At 38.6% G+C, this 14,786-nt stretch overlaps 1 protein-coding gene across 6 annotated transcripts in view; it reads left to right on the top strand.

Annotated features, from left to right (window-relative positions):
• The window catches only part of peak1 (pseudopodium-enriched atypical kinase 1), a 105,754-nt gene that overhangs the window by 81,416 nt on the left and 9,552 nt on the right, over positions 1 to 14,786 (top strand). For all 6 annotated transcript variants that reach the window (XM_024281477.2, XM_024281476.2, XM_024281472.2 and 3 more), the window contains one exon: positions 9,635 to 9,876. In XM_024281477.2, coding sequence (XP_024137245.1) covers positions 9,635 to 9,876 — 242 coding nt within the window. The remainder of the gene's footprint in view (positions 1 to 9,634; positions 9,877 to 14,786) is intronic.

Raw genomic sequence — 14,786 nt, 5'->3', positions numbered from 1 at the left:
CTGTTCATGTGCCTGTGCGTTCACAGGCACAGCAAGAGTGTGAGGAAGATGTTCTTTACGTTAAAAATAAACGCTGGAGACAATCGCATTGCTTGAAAAGAATAAACACCACCCAGAAGTTCATTGCAAGTTTTGTGGACAGTCGCAAACAAAACCAGCCAACATTAGCATAAACTAGACCGTGTGATTGCTGATGCGATTGATGCGATGACCGATCGCTTTGAAGTATAAATAGAGCTTTAGTGTTTCGGTGAATGTCTTGGATTGTGGATTTTCAGTTTAAATGTAAGATTATGTGACTTTTACCACAGCTGTTCTGGAGAGAATCTATTTGTATCTTCTTTAAAGGTTTCAGATATGGTGTATTTGTACTATTTCTCACCTGTCTCGTTACCTGTATATTTACCTGAGAATTGTTACAACATTCTGAAACAAATGCCATCTCCTGCTTTCCACCATGTCTCTGCGTTTCTTCAGTTCAGGTACTCCTAATCTACTCTCGGCTTCTTCATCTTTCTCTTTGAGTATGGAGATCTGCAGGCTCTTAAATATTTTACTCATCGTCCTTGTCAGGAGCTCGGCCTCATTCTGTCTCCTTTCAAACTTTTTTTTCTTTCTTCTGTGGCTTCATTTTTCATCATCCTGTCGTTTGCCTGAAGTTTTCCTCTCCTGTCTTGGTTGACGGTAGTTGGCAGAAGATATGAGCGTCAGACAGTTTTCCTTAACTCCTGTTGAAGTGGATGTCTGGTTAATGGCACACTGGTGGTTATATTACTTGTTAGGAGAATCTGCATGCAGTGGGCAACATGTTTTCAAATGCTAGATGCCAGAAATGTAGAACACATTACTTGTTTATAGAGATGCTCCATATCCCAGTGTAATTACACCTCAAAGCTAAGCGTGCCATGTTGAGCTAATTTACCTTGATAGTAATTTAAAACATGTAACATAATATTTAGACATACAGCTGATTGTTTTAGTGGAACTTCATTTCTCAATAGGTTTGGTAGTTTGGGTTTAAAACCCTCTCTGATGAAAATTGTATTTTTATCCTGTTCCCGTGGCATTTTTCTGCTGATAGAGAACATAGAAACTGAATTTTAAGCTTATTTTTCTCTATGCGAGTATTTCTTTGTTCAAATCATTGTGATAAGGGGCAGATGAAAATATAGTTGGAAAAAACAGCATAATAGTGATGTAGAAAATACATTGGGCATGCCATAAGCTCCCTGCTCTGCTCCATTCTGATGCATCACCTCACAGACAAATAAATCCATGTATGCTTTTGTCTTTTTCTGAGCTGGGATCTGACTCTAAACTGTCTGGCTGGACAGCTCCAATGTTGCTCACCCTTTTTGCTGCAGCGCTAATGTTAGGTTGTGGTTGCGAGGGGTTTTAAGCTAGCGGGAGAAAGTGTAAACGGATGGATGAAACAAATCTTAAAAATAAAGTGTCAGTGAAGCTTCCTTTTTTCAAAGTAAAACTAGGAAGTGCTTTCTTTCCGCTCAAAAATTGATACTGAAGTTCTGCTGACTGACATAGATTATGAAAAAAAGAAACAATTAATTAGCTTTAACGTCTGAGCTTCAGCTCCAGTGTTTGTATTGTTTTGGTTATGGTCATTCTTCAATGGTTGACGCAAGTGAGGTAGTTTCAGCAGAATTTTCTGCGAAAATGTGTTTTTCTGTTGGCTCCAGTGGTCCATGAGACTATAAATTGAAATAAAAACCTATTTAGTTATGTATTCATTTAGTTATTTAATCATTTTTTTGTTGTTCATTAAGTATTAAAGTCCAAAAAGTCAAGAAATTAAAGTGATTCTAAAATGAAATCAGTTATAGATAGAAGGAGCAAAAAATTAGAATATCAAAGTCAAAATTTAAACCAATAAATAACGATAAAAGAAAAAATGTGCGTAGGATCAAGATTATGGACAAATCATTTCCTCAAGTAGCAATTTGGAATTATTCCTTTTTATAAATATTTTGATTTTTGCAGTTTTTCCTGTAGAAACTAAACTGTGTAAGATACTAACAAATGACTGTGTGTGCATGTGTACGTGTGTGTATGTGTGTGCCTGCATTGTTAAGAATAAGTTAGTGGCTGGTCAATTATTACCACGATTCAGGCTTGACAACAATTCAAGAGCACCTTGAGATTGGTTGATTATCAGGAAGTATATAAGAATATTATTGTCATTTTCCACTATCTCAGTGACCATTGTGGGTTTTCTTTCTATTTTTAAGAACACAAGAGCGCCAACTGACAGTCTTTGGGTAATTATTCTGACTTTTAAGCAGACTGTCAGCACTGATCTAAAATAGTCTTACCTAATAACTGTCGCTGCATCAGTGGAGTCATTACTGCCAAATAAGATCCTGTAAGTTTACTAGCACTCAGTGATGGGGAAAGCATTTCTGTTGTGCCTAGTAAACAAGGGGTTAACTATGCTGAGCCATTTTTTTTTTTTTTATTATTGGTTAGCAGTAGGCGTGCTCTTAAGAGCGGGCAAACACACACTTACCTTAGACAGGTGGAGACCATACTTAAGGAAGGAACGGAGTAGAGGCATGCAGGAAAAAAGCTGTTTTTGTTCCTCACAGTCGATTGTCTTGCACCTCTAGACCTGGAATGGGAATTTAACTCTTGACTTGCATTCAGGGTTTCCAGATGGGGAGCTGTGTGAGCCAGTACAGTGGGTAAGAACTGAAACCCAACACTCTTGAACTTGTATGTGACCCGCTTGATGCATCTGAGTTTAGGGCGGTTCTTTTTCGGCTTGGACATTTCGAAAGCCGATCAGAGGGGGAAAAGTGAAGCCGCTCTGAGGCGGCAAATGGGAGTTGAAACAAGTCAGGTCCTGACATCAACCATGCAACAGCCATAAAAGGCATTTCTGAGTCAAGGGCCTTTCAAGGTGTGGATCCACTCTTGATGTTTTGCTCATGCAGCATTATTTTAACACAGAGAGTTCTTTAATAGCAGTTTTATAGAAAACTGGAAAGCATTGACAGTGTAGAAAAGCTTCCACCAATTTATACTTTTTGAGTTCAAGAACAGGAAGAATCTGAGAGGAATCACAGGTGGTCATGATAGATGGCTTTGATTTGTTTTTAGGGCTCCTTTTTGTTCTCGTAGTTCATAGCATTGTTCATTTATTAGGGCTGTCGATTAGTCGACTATAAGAAATTGTTTGCGCTAATTTGGTAATGTTGATGCGTCAGGATTTTTTTGTCATTTGAAATGATAATAACCATCAGCTACAAAGTCATTGGGATCGCAAAGTACAACAGGAACTTTTGGAGGCGGTATAGCCTTTTTTCAACCATAGAAGAAGATGATGGATACAAACTTTCATTATATGCTGCATTTACACCGACTGCGTGTGGTGCACTCAAGAACGCGTTCTATGTGTTTTTATGCGCATCCAACTGGTGGTGTACACACCAGACCAGTGTTACACATGCAGTAGCGACAGGGAGAAGATTCCTCTTCTTTGGTGTATTTGCTGTTTATTATCGCTCATTCACCTTCTACAATAGGAAGAAGCTCGGTACAAAAAGTCAAAGCAGTGCAAATCTTGCTCTAGATCACACATGTCAAAATCTAGGCCTGGGGGCCAGATCCGGCCCTTTGGGTAATTATATCCAGCCCTCCAGATAATTTTATTTTATTGTTATTAATGACCCGATGTTATCTTGCGCTTATTTCTAACTTGTCTAATTTTGACAAAATGTATTTTTACGGAGAGTCAAATATTGAAGGTTATGTAAGGTTTAAATTGGTTTATTCTGGGATTATATTTCTGTAATAATAATAATTTCTGTCTGTTTTTATTCATAGTAATGTTAAAAAGTTGTGTTTTTAAAGTTATAAAAATTTTGTTTTAGTGTGTTTAATAAATGTTTATCCTGTTCGGTCTATGACCTAAGTGTTTTGGATTTTGGCATTTTGTTGTCACAGCTCTGTTCCTATGAATCTCTGTCTTGAAGTCGTACTGTTCCGACCAGGCACAAACTGTAATTATTAATGTCTCCTTCGTGATCATGTTTACATCGGTTGGTACTTCAGTGTTTTGAACCGAACTTAACAGCTTCTGAGCCAGTTATGGCTTTTTTGTGCTAGAATATAACTTTCTTGGGACTTTAAACTTTTTTATCTGTTATAAGGTAAAATTGAAATTAATGAACTATAAATATAAAATTTACATTTCTTTGAACGCACCATACACCGAGCATTAGAAGTAACGTACATGACGCGAACCCCCACAAACTGAGTAACAGCTTTATCACCTTTTGTAAAAAAAAAAAAAAAAAAACTTAGGTAAACAGTAATCATTGACTTATCTAAAAAATATTAGTTGAGTAATAAACTACTGAAATAATCATTGGTGATAGCCCTAATATTTATATACCAGTACATTGCAAGTTCCTCACCTCATGGAAAGCCCTTAAAACCAGCAGACAGTTTATGTCTAAGTGGGAAACATTATTAATATGTGAAATCTGATATAAAGATGCTCCAATATTGAGGCAGACGTTAGGATTTGTATGTTTTTATGAGTTTTTTTTTTTTCATTTGGGTTTGTGTTGATAAAGGTGATTGACACTAGGAATGGCACGACTCTCAGTTTAAAACCAAACGATACGTTACACACCATGAACCGAATCATCGGAAGGGTTTATTGTTTCATCCCTAATGTATACCAGTAGGTCTACTTTTAAATTGTCAAATTTTATTGTTTTTATTACATTACACCAGGCTTAGCATAAGTTAACTGAAACGCTTTCACCATTGTTACTCATTTGTTAGCTAATTAATTGACAGAATTTTTGTTGTCGTTGTTTTGTGATACAAAAGCCATGAATTAAACTGAAACAAAACCATGATTCAAAAATGGAGGTTTGAACCGAATCATAATGAAAGTGCATCATTGTATCCCTAATGGTCACTGATGTAGTAGAACATCTGAAGCATATTGTAGCCTCTGACAAAGCCGACAAAGTTAAATCTTTCCTCAAAAATTGTTTCCTGTCTTTAGTTCTTAGACTACAGGTACAGACTTCCTTTATCTCAATACTGTTATTTTTACGAGCTTGGAACAGTTCCTGTCACGTCTACTCATTACTTGGAAGAACCTCATTGATGGATTTCAAATGTTCTTTGAACCTGTCTGTTCAATTGAGTTCCCCTTTTAGGGACTTTTGTTTTACAACAGTCATTAGTCATGTTAGGAACACGCATAGACTGTATTACAATAACAGGAAATGATTCGCCACATGACCCATCAGATCAGGATAAATCCAACCCTTAAGCTCATCATCAGCCGCAATGACATGCTCTGTGGGCGTGAAACCACCTTTAAATCCCTCCAACCTCACTCAGTGTCTTTGTGTTGTTGTTTTGGTTTCAGCCAGTACGACATTTTTAAACAACAAAGTACAGTACAGGTATTGTCATTCTGCTGTTTTTTTATTGTCTTCACAGTTTATTTATATGCTGCATAGTTTCGATTGGAAGATTTCTGTCTGTACTGTCTGTTATCTCACTACCACAATATTTACCAACACATCAGCACTCTGTGTTTCTTTAAGAACATTTGTAAGAGTGGTGATTTTGGCCATGGTGATATTTTGAGAGGACTCCAGCTGCAAAAACTGTAATTCCACCTTTGTGTGGATAAGAAAAAAACATTTCCTGATGCTTAAAGGAAGCTTTGTGATTGCCAGCTGATTGTTTTTTGATAAACCAAATGTAAACAAGGTTACTAGTATGAATCCTCTTGCAAATTTGTGATGTAGTTGATTAGGATTGGGATGGTCTTTTATCTTATCTGCACACCTGGTATCCCTGCTGTCATGTTATAATAACTCACAACTTTCCTTACAACTAGATATGTGCTGTTTGTGTGTGAAAAATAAACAAACATGTACGAGGCGCGCAAGTGGCCCAACAAAATACTAAATACTTGGTGAGCTCGTAAAGTGAAAATGTTGATGCCAATCTTTTTCTATGGGCATGCTGCGAGTGAGGATGAAGTAGGGGAGATACAGGCATGTTGTTTGTATTTTGCAGGAGCCCCCGTTTGTGCTGTTCCTGTTATAAGTGCATGGTCCTTACCCCATACAGGTTTGTCTATGTTTCGTCAACTGGTAGCCCTCAAGGGCAGGGCTAGTTGTAGGGGCAGTGGTGACTAATGCTTTAGTAACGACTAGTGTGGCATAACGTCACAGAACATCAGTGTTACCCTTATGTCATTAGTGTGAACAACTTATATTGATTAGCCTTACGAATACTTTACAATACAATTACAACACACATATTCCATTTCCAACGAGCCTCAAGGGAACTGCCAGACACACCTGTGCTCCCCATGAGATGTGGCCACTTCTGTCTATGTTGCTTCAAGTGTCCAGACAACCCTAAAAAAGCGCTCTTGTAAATTGAAAGTAGATTACAACCTAAGTGTAAGGGTGTTTTCAGACTGGACACATTTGGTTTTCTTAAAGTGAACCAGATTTTGTTTCCCCCAATAATCCAGAACAAATATTCAGTCTGAATACAGCCAAGCGGACTTTGGTCCAGGACCAGGAACTGCTCTCTGACCCATCTTTCAAGGTGGTCTCAGTTTGTTTTCAATTGAACTGAGCTCCGGTTTTCTCTGAGATTCTTCAGCTGGATTATGCTCCATGCTCAGAGTGGAGCAACTAGACCAAAACAGCCACCGTAGCTGGGCAGAAAAAAATTTAGAAACAAAAATTCTGAGGTTAAGAAAATTCAGAATAAAAATGTACTATAAAAATTCAGAGGTTAAGAAAATTCAGAATAAAAATTCAGAATAAAAATGTACTATAAAAATTCAGAGGTTAAGAAAATTCAGAATAAAAAATCACAATAAAAATTTAGAATAAAAATTCAGGGGTTAAAAAAAATTCAGAGTCTGGTGGAACTAAAAAACTTCCATAAATCAGTAATAAATTAAAATAATAATAATGACCATACAACAGACACATATTACTGAAGAAACCACATATTGACTGACTTACTAGAGAAAACTAATTATTTTTATTCAGTTTCAAATGTCTGTATTAACAGATCCTCCTTCAGAGAGAGAGAAGCCCCGGTAACGAGAAAATCTTTGAAGGATTTCATTTTTTAGTAGATTTTTGTAGAACTCCTCACAATAAATAAATCTGATCTATGTGTCTTCCATTTATTGGAGGTGTGCATTCGGGGGCCGCTTTTCATGGGGGTTCTATGCAAACGCGCGTAGCAGAATATCGGACTTCTTCTCGCGTTTACATGGACTGGAATTCACGCCGACACAGCCGGTGTGTGAACCTTAAAATTCAGAGACACGTGCGCGCAGGTGCGAGCCAAGCTTGATCGCTGCGCGGGGTGGGTTACAGATTTGAGGTTTGCGGCTCGGAGCTTGAGGAGCTCTGATTTAATAGGGACAGTCAGCACGTCAAAATACGTTTTCCTCAACATCATATGTGTATTCATTCTAGGAGAGACATCCACAGACGGAGCTGGTAGCTCAGAAACACCTTTTTTTGACAAGACGCGAGCAGCAAATTCTCCACGCGGGGCACGCGAATTTGTCACGCGAATCGCGTTTGGTACTTCATGGCTCCTCCTCCTCCTCCCAGCTGACTGGAGGAATGAATGAATAAGTAAGCGAGGCACTGGACAGCCCGCTGATGTCCTGCCTCCAGAGTCATATACCTCACTGTGATTGGTTCATTCAGCTCTGCACACAACAACTGTCATTCATATCAGCCTTGCGGGCCGCACTAACAGTAATCTTTCATATGAAGACGGGGGCCGCAAATCATCATCCTGCGGGCCGCAGATGGCCCGCGGGCCGCGAGTTTGAGACCCCTGATCTAAAGATATAAAGATGTTTAGTTCCTTAAGAAGCACCAGAAAATGTATTATTTAATTTGTTAAGTTGGGGGTGGGGGGTGCTCAGGCAGAAAGGTAAATGTTAAGCTAATAATTTATCGGGCCAAGAGACAAATGCACAGATCTGCACGGAATGGGTACTTTATGGTAGATGCAAACCTTAAATAAAAATCATAATTTTGTCTTCTGATGCTTAGAGAAAAACATATTGAGATTTGATCCAGATCATGTTTTTGTTTGAAAGTGAAAGGATTAAAGTTTTAAAATAACAAGCTGATTATGTATGTTTATGGTTAAAACATGTATAATGTAATAAAATTAACATATTTGAATGATTTGTTGGCTTATAATGCTGTCTGATAGTGCAGCCTTAAACTCCACAGTGTTCTCCTCTGTGAGAACACTCGGTTCTCTGTGTTGGCAGCTCGTCGTCAGAGTTAAGCAACCCTTCAGAGTTTATGTTTTGGCTGACGTTATTCCAGCAAGCCCTTCACACTTGGTTCAGAAGGTGTCACTTCCATGTTCCTCTGCTCTTCATTTGGATTTATTCCTTCATTGATTCTGACTCTTTTGTGTCAGAATCTTGATGCATCTAAAAAGGATCAAACATTCCTCTCACCTCCTTTGTTTTTCTCTCTTCATTTGACACAGAATTGTCTAAATTTAGACGTCGCTCACAGACAGACGAGAACACGAGAAGGAGAGAACCTTCTCGTTTCATTATCTTTTCTTTTAGTTTAATGTCTTTGGTCCACACTAACATTGTGTGAAAGGGAACTCAGTGTGGGGTAAAAGTGCAGTTGTCTGGAGGAAGTGCTGCATTTACTGCCCTAACAGCAGCAAGTTATAAAGTTGTAAATCATAGAAGTATCTTCAGGACTTTGACTCTGGGATTACACTTTATAGTCTGTCAGACCTGCACTCTCAGGGCAATAACACCAACAAATGTTCAACATGACTGACGTATCCAACTACATCGCTTTCACTATTTCAAAGCATTCTATCAAAATAAAAGCTGCTTCCTTTATCCTATGTATTTGTTTTCTACTCTAGTCTTCTTTTGATCTGTCTAAAAGCGTTCCCAGTGATCTTTTAATTATGATTCTGCCAAATTTAGCCACAATTTAAAAAAACGTGTTGTTTTCCAGGACATAGTTTCTGCAGAGCAGCAGAAGTTTATTAGAAATTTGCCTCAGAATTGTGTGTTGCTGTGAAGCAACCCCGCCCCCTTCCCCGTTTCTGAGAATTCTCTGTTTACACGCTCTCCTGCTAGCTTATAGCCCCTCACGCCCACAACCTAACATTACAGGTTCAACAAAAACAGCGAGTAATGTTGAAGCTGTTTTGCTCCAGATACCAGCTCAGATGAAGAAAACAAAGACGTACATGGATGTAGTCATGTACATGTGGATATGTCAGAATGGAGCGGATCAGGGACCTTGTGGCCCAGAATATTATTTATGTCATAAAATTGCTTTTTTTCAAACTAATTTTTTTTGTCTGCCCCTGATTCACAACAATTTGAATATAGAAACACTTAGAAATGCAACTTTAAGGTTCATTTTCTTAATATATGTCCTCCATAGCCAGAAAAATTCCACAAGAACACGTAAAAACACCAAAAACAGTATTTTCATCAGATTGGGTCTATATTTTGGAAAATAGATACTCCAATGGTGTAAAAAAGTCTCCAGTGAACTTCCATGCCTCTGTTTTTCCTGTATAGCCAGCTACCAGTAAGCAGCAGCAGAGATCGGGAGCTGCCTACGATCACCCCCCTGCCCCCCAAAGTGAATCTGGGCCTTGTGTTTGGGGAGCGAGAGGAGGCCTTCGCCAACCTGATCATCAGGGCCGCTTCAGCCAGCGAGGGCAGCGCCAGCTTTGGGGAGCCCGAGGAGGATGGCACTCGCTCACACCGCTCCGCCTCCCCCTCTTCCAGCCAGTGCAGCGCCACCTACAGCAACCTAGGTAAGAATAACCAACACAGAACATGCTGTTCTAGGTGGACTTAAAACCACCCCATCTATGCAGCGTGTTTGACATGAAAAAGGGAAATGAGTAAGAGAAAATGAGATTCGCAGAAACATTTAAGACAAAGCCAAATCTGTTATATATATATTTCATCTATGCCATTATGATAAATTAATAAACAGCTAGCATGTTTTTCGACGTGCTAGCTGTTCCCATTAACTCGGGTCCCGAACCTCCGGGCCTCAGCTAGTAAAGTCATTCTCATTGGTGCACAACGCGCTATAAAATTGTTGATTACGTTAATAACTAATTTTGATTCAGCTAATTGGTAAATACTGAATAGTAATAATAAGAATTATCATTTAGCTAATTATTAATAATAATCATAGTATTTACTGCTGATTTAATAATTGTGGTAACATCAAACCTCTGGTTTATCATTTCTGCATCTTCTTACATTATTTAGTGTTTATATGTTTGTTTGCTAAGTTAGTCTTGTTCATTTTCTTTAAACATGTTGTTTTAAATGTGGTTTTGAAGAGTCTTAAACTTAACTTTTATATATTTGTAGACGCCCTGTACATATTTTGCAATTTACACTTAAGTGGGTATAATTAACACTTCTGTCTTTTCTTTTACAAGATTTTCCCTTACTTGTCGCTGCACTTTGTACAAAAACATTTAGCAGAAATATAGAGAGGCTCTTAAACTCTCACTGTAATCCACATTTGGTCTGTTGTAAAAGCATTCCCAGTGGGGTTTTTTTATTGTCTGATTGCTGAGAGTATGTTGTTGTAATTATGATTTTGCCATTTTACCCTAAATCTAAGAACCTGTTGTTTTCTAGGACATAGCTTCTGCAGAGCGGCAGTAGTAGTAGAAATTCAGCTCTGAGTTGTGGACAGGACTGTTACCGTTGAGAACCACCACCACCACCATTGCTTAGAGCAGGGGGCTTGAGACCCATCCAGCATATTTTCTACGTAATAAATACACTTTTTCCTTTGATGCTGATTCACAACAATTTAAATAAAGAAATACACAGAAATGCAATGTTGAGCTTAATTTTCTTGATATGTCCTCCATAATCAGAAAAAAAAACACAAGAACATGATTAAAAGCCCCATTTTCATTAGAGTGGATGTATAGCAGCCAATAAAAACACATTAAATACACTATGAAAAGTTATAAAATCTTATTTTTCTTTCGAATTTATTTTCTTTCTTAAACAGAAAATATAAACTGTCTTTTTTCTGTTTCCAGCATCCCCTCACTGCTTTCTGTCTGTGTTCAGTCTGTACATCTGACTGAAGTGTCTGCTTTTGTCAGCATCCTTCCTCATGTGATGAGTTGTAATTTATTCTCCGCTAAAACAACTGAGATTTCTTCACCCACCGTCTGTCTCCCAGAATAAATGAAGAGATGACAGCAAACGGTGGGAAATGTTTGCCTTGGTGCCAGCTACTTCTTCTTTTCTGTCTGGAAGTTTGCTGGTCCACCCAGTTCATTTGTGTTTGTTGACTGTATATAGAGAACTGGACTGAGTGAGCCCTTCCCCGTGGCATTCCAAATAGAAAATACTCACTGGTCCCTAGAAGCCAAAGTCCTATAGACTTCTATAGAGAAATAAACGGCTTTTAATCAGTCATTCTATTTGTCAGAATAACCATTCTTGCTCTGAAACATCTTTTAAATATTTTCTTAATAATACTCTCTTTTACCATTATCTTTTTGATGTAGCGCAAGTCTTTCATGCTTTAAACTGACTAATCCGATGCCTCAATAAAAGTAGGTGGTCACGCATCGAAGATTTGAAGTGTTTGATTGACCCTTAACCTCCAATTGCTTTCAGTGAAAGGGGTGTGGATCTGGACATTGACTTAACATTGAAAGTTGACGCTCCTGCTGTGTGAATCGCATCCACTGTGAACACAGCATAAGACCAACACAACCTATCGCGGCTTAATGGAGACGTCTGGTTCCAACATGGGGACAGACGTATCGCTAAAAAATGGCGACTGATTTGAGTTCATTTGGTTGGAAGTAAGTCATTACTATGGGTGATGTTGTTATGCACCTTATGTCTAAGAGTGAAGGGCATAAAATAGAGAAATAAAGAAATTAACCCAAATGCCAATAAGTAAGCCCTCAAATCACAAAAAACGTCAAAAAGCTGACAACCATACACTGTATAAATAATAGGAGGGTTTATTCTCCCGATTGTAAAGATAACAAAATGAAAAATAAGCATTTAACTTCAGGGTAAAACAATAAAACAGAATTAACTCAATGTCAGATCTTCTAACTAACGTGCAATCAAACAAAAAGGAAAATAAATGACAGTCTGACCCATCTTCCTGGACCTAGCCAAAGCAGGAGAAAACAGTTACACAAAAAAATGGCAGCTCACCCCTACTGCTTCAACTGAGATTTTCAAAGTTAAAGTTACAAAGTTGTCCACAAATTTAACCAAAGGTTTATCCCCTATGAGGTAGTCGAGATGCCAGATATTTAAAGTATTGTCCTCCAATCCCGAGCAGCCACAAATCTTCCTTCCTCCAATCCTGAGCCGGCACAAGGTCATGGTTCACCAATCCATCACCTGATACAAAACATGAGGAACCTACACACATACAAGAAGAACTTCCACACCATACACTCTCAAAATCTAAGATTGTCCAGTTCTCTATATACAGTCAATGCTAGTGACAGACTGGCGACCTGTCCAGGATGTAACTCTGCCTTCTCCCAATCCCGTGACCTTGAAAGGGACATCACAGGTTCAGAAAATAGACGGAAGAAGCCTATGTGAGGTCAAACTGTCTCAGACATTCTGTGTTGTCGTTTTGCAGCTTCCATCTGAAGAAGAGGGCGGCCCGTCAGGGCTGGTCACCTAAAGCTCACTCAGACGCAAGAAGTCAGAAACTGAGTAATGGGAAGAGTTTGTGGGGCTGATGCACATGTCTTTTTGTGGATAAATGTGCATCTGTTTACTCCATGGTTCATAAGGGATAACACATTTGGGCTTTCGCTTTGCCACTAATTAGAACTTTAAGCTCCGAATGTCTTCTTCAGTGAGCAGAAGTGTTTTGATTGCAATAAAGCCTCCATGTCTGACGTAAAAAAAACTCCCTACAGCCTAGTTTGACTTTGCAGCTGTCTATTAATGAGGCTCAGAAACGAAAAATCTTCTCCTTCATGCACTCTAAATGTTTTACTTCATTGAGCTTCTCTCTGTTTGGGTAAAATTCTGTTACTTGCTTGTGTCTACACGCCTCCTTTTTTTTTTGGTGGGAGCGCGTTACAAGGGGAGGCTGGGCGCTCGCCGCCTCACTCGATGAGAAACCTCCAGTGTGGGAGGGAGTGCTGAGCCTGCCCGTTGGCACCAGCAGCTCCTCACAGTCTCCCAGAGATGGAAGCAGCTTTGCTCAGCTGCTGCTCAGACTTTGACTAAAAACTTGAGGCTTCGGAGGAATCGAGGTAGGTTTGCTTCGTTTTCTGTGAGCTCTTCGTCTCCCGCACATCTCTGTTCATCAGTCTTCGTTTGTCACTTCTCCCTACCCACTTCCTGTTGCATTACCTCACAATAACGACTGTGTTGTTATAAATCGGCTACAGCAATAGAAATTGACAGAATAAAATGAAGGAAGGTGAAGTCCTCCAGCAAGATATCTACTGCAATTATCTTTATGATGATGTGACATCTTCTTTTAAACAAAAAGAGATTAATTCATGTCAGAAATGACTGAATCTGCATTTTTTTGTTTAGTTTGGACTCTCAGCTGCAGCAAAACATTAAACACATCCAGTTCTCCAACTAAAAAAAGTGCAGACAGCTTTTTAATCTTTATAAAATGTAATTATACTTAAATGTTCTATTTCTCCGTCTCCCAAAGAGAAACACACATAAGCAGTTTAGTTTGAGTAAAGCACTAGAAGGGCTCTGACTATCCAGCTCTTGCTAACATCTTTTCTCAAGCTGATGTTGACTGTTAGGGCTGTGGATCGTTGCTTGGGTGGCGATCTAATTCGATTCATGAATCGAGCTCGACGATTCACATATTGAACCACAATTCTTACTTTTTAATGTTCGTTGCTAAGATTATGTCTTTTTCCTGGATTTATGAAAACTGAAATTATGTGTTAAATCACCATCATTTATACTTTTATTTAGAACTGATCAGAATCAGGAAAACGGATAAAAACACAAAGACTTGAGATGAGAGATGGTGTTCGTCACTTTAAACTTTGTTTTTGGTCAACCTTCTTGTAAGTTTCAGCAGCAACATAAACAATATAAAAAGCATGAAAATGTTTGTTGTTTTGGGTCATTTAACAACAAAACCTGAAAATGTCTGCCACAGTTTTTCCATCCGCAAAGTTCTTCAACATTTTACGTTCTAAGCATTACATATTTGTGCAGTTGTTTTTTTCTGCACTAGAATCAGCTAATGCACGTTCATTGTGTCAACTGTTGAAGAGTGGAATTACCAGAACCAAAAGAATGCAAATACTGGAGCTAAAGCTCCTGTGTGAAAGCTGATTCATTTTTTTAGAACTTATGTCGGTGAGCACAGCTTTAATATCATTTTTCAAAGGAAAAAAGCTCTTGCTAGTTTTATTTTGAAAACACGAAGCTTCACCGACACTTTATTTAAGATTTGTTTACTTCTGGTGACACCAGCGCTGCTCTTTCGGCTTTGTTTTAGTTCGTAAACTTAAAATACAACATTATTCTGAATTTCAGAACAAAAATACACTGTTCCCGAATAGTATTTTACTACACTCTACTATATTTATAAAATTCGCTACACAGCGATCTTGGACGTTGAAAATATTCGTACTCCAATTTTTGGGAGCAGATTACTAGTATCCAAGCACTCGGATACTCGTTACTGCCCTGTTGG

This window comes from Oryzias melastigma, linkage group LG6 (assembly GCF_002922805.2).
Source record: "Oryzias melastigma strain HK-1 linkage group LG6, ASM292280v2, whole genome shotgun sequence".
In the NCBI taxonomy this organism is placed as follows: domain Eukaryota; kingdom Metazoa; phylum Chordata; class Actinopteri; order Beloniformes; family Adrianichthyidae; genus Oryzias; species Oryzias melastigma.
This window is presented reverse-complemented; position numbering and strand designations above follow the sequence as displayed.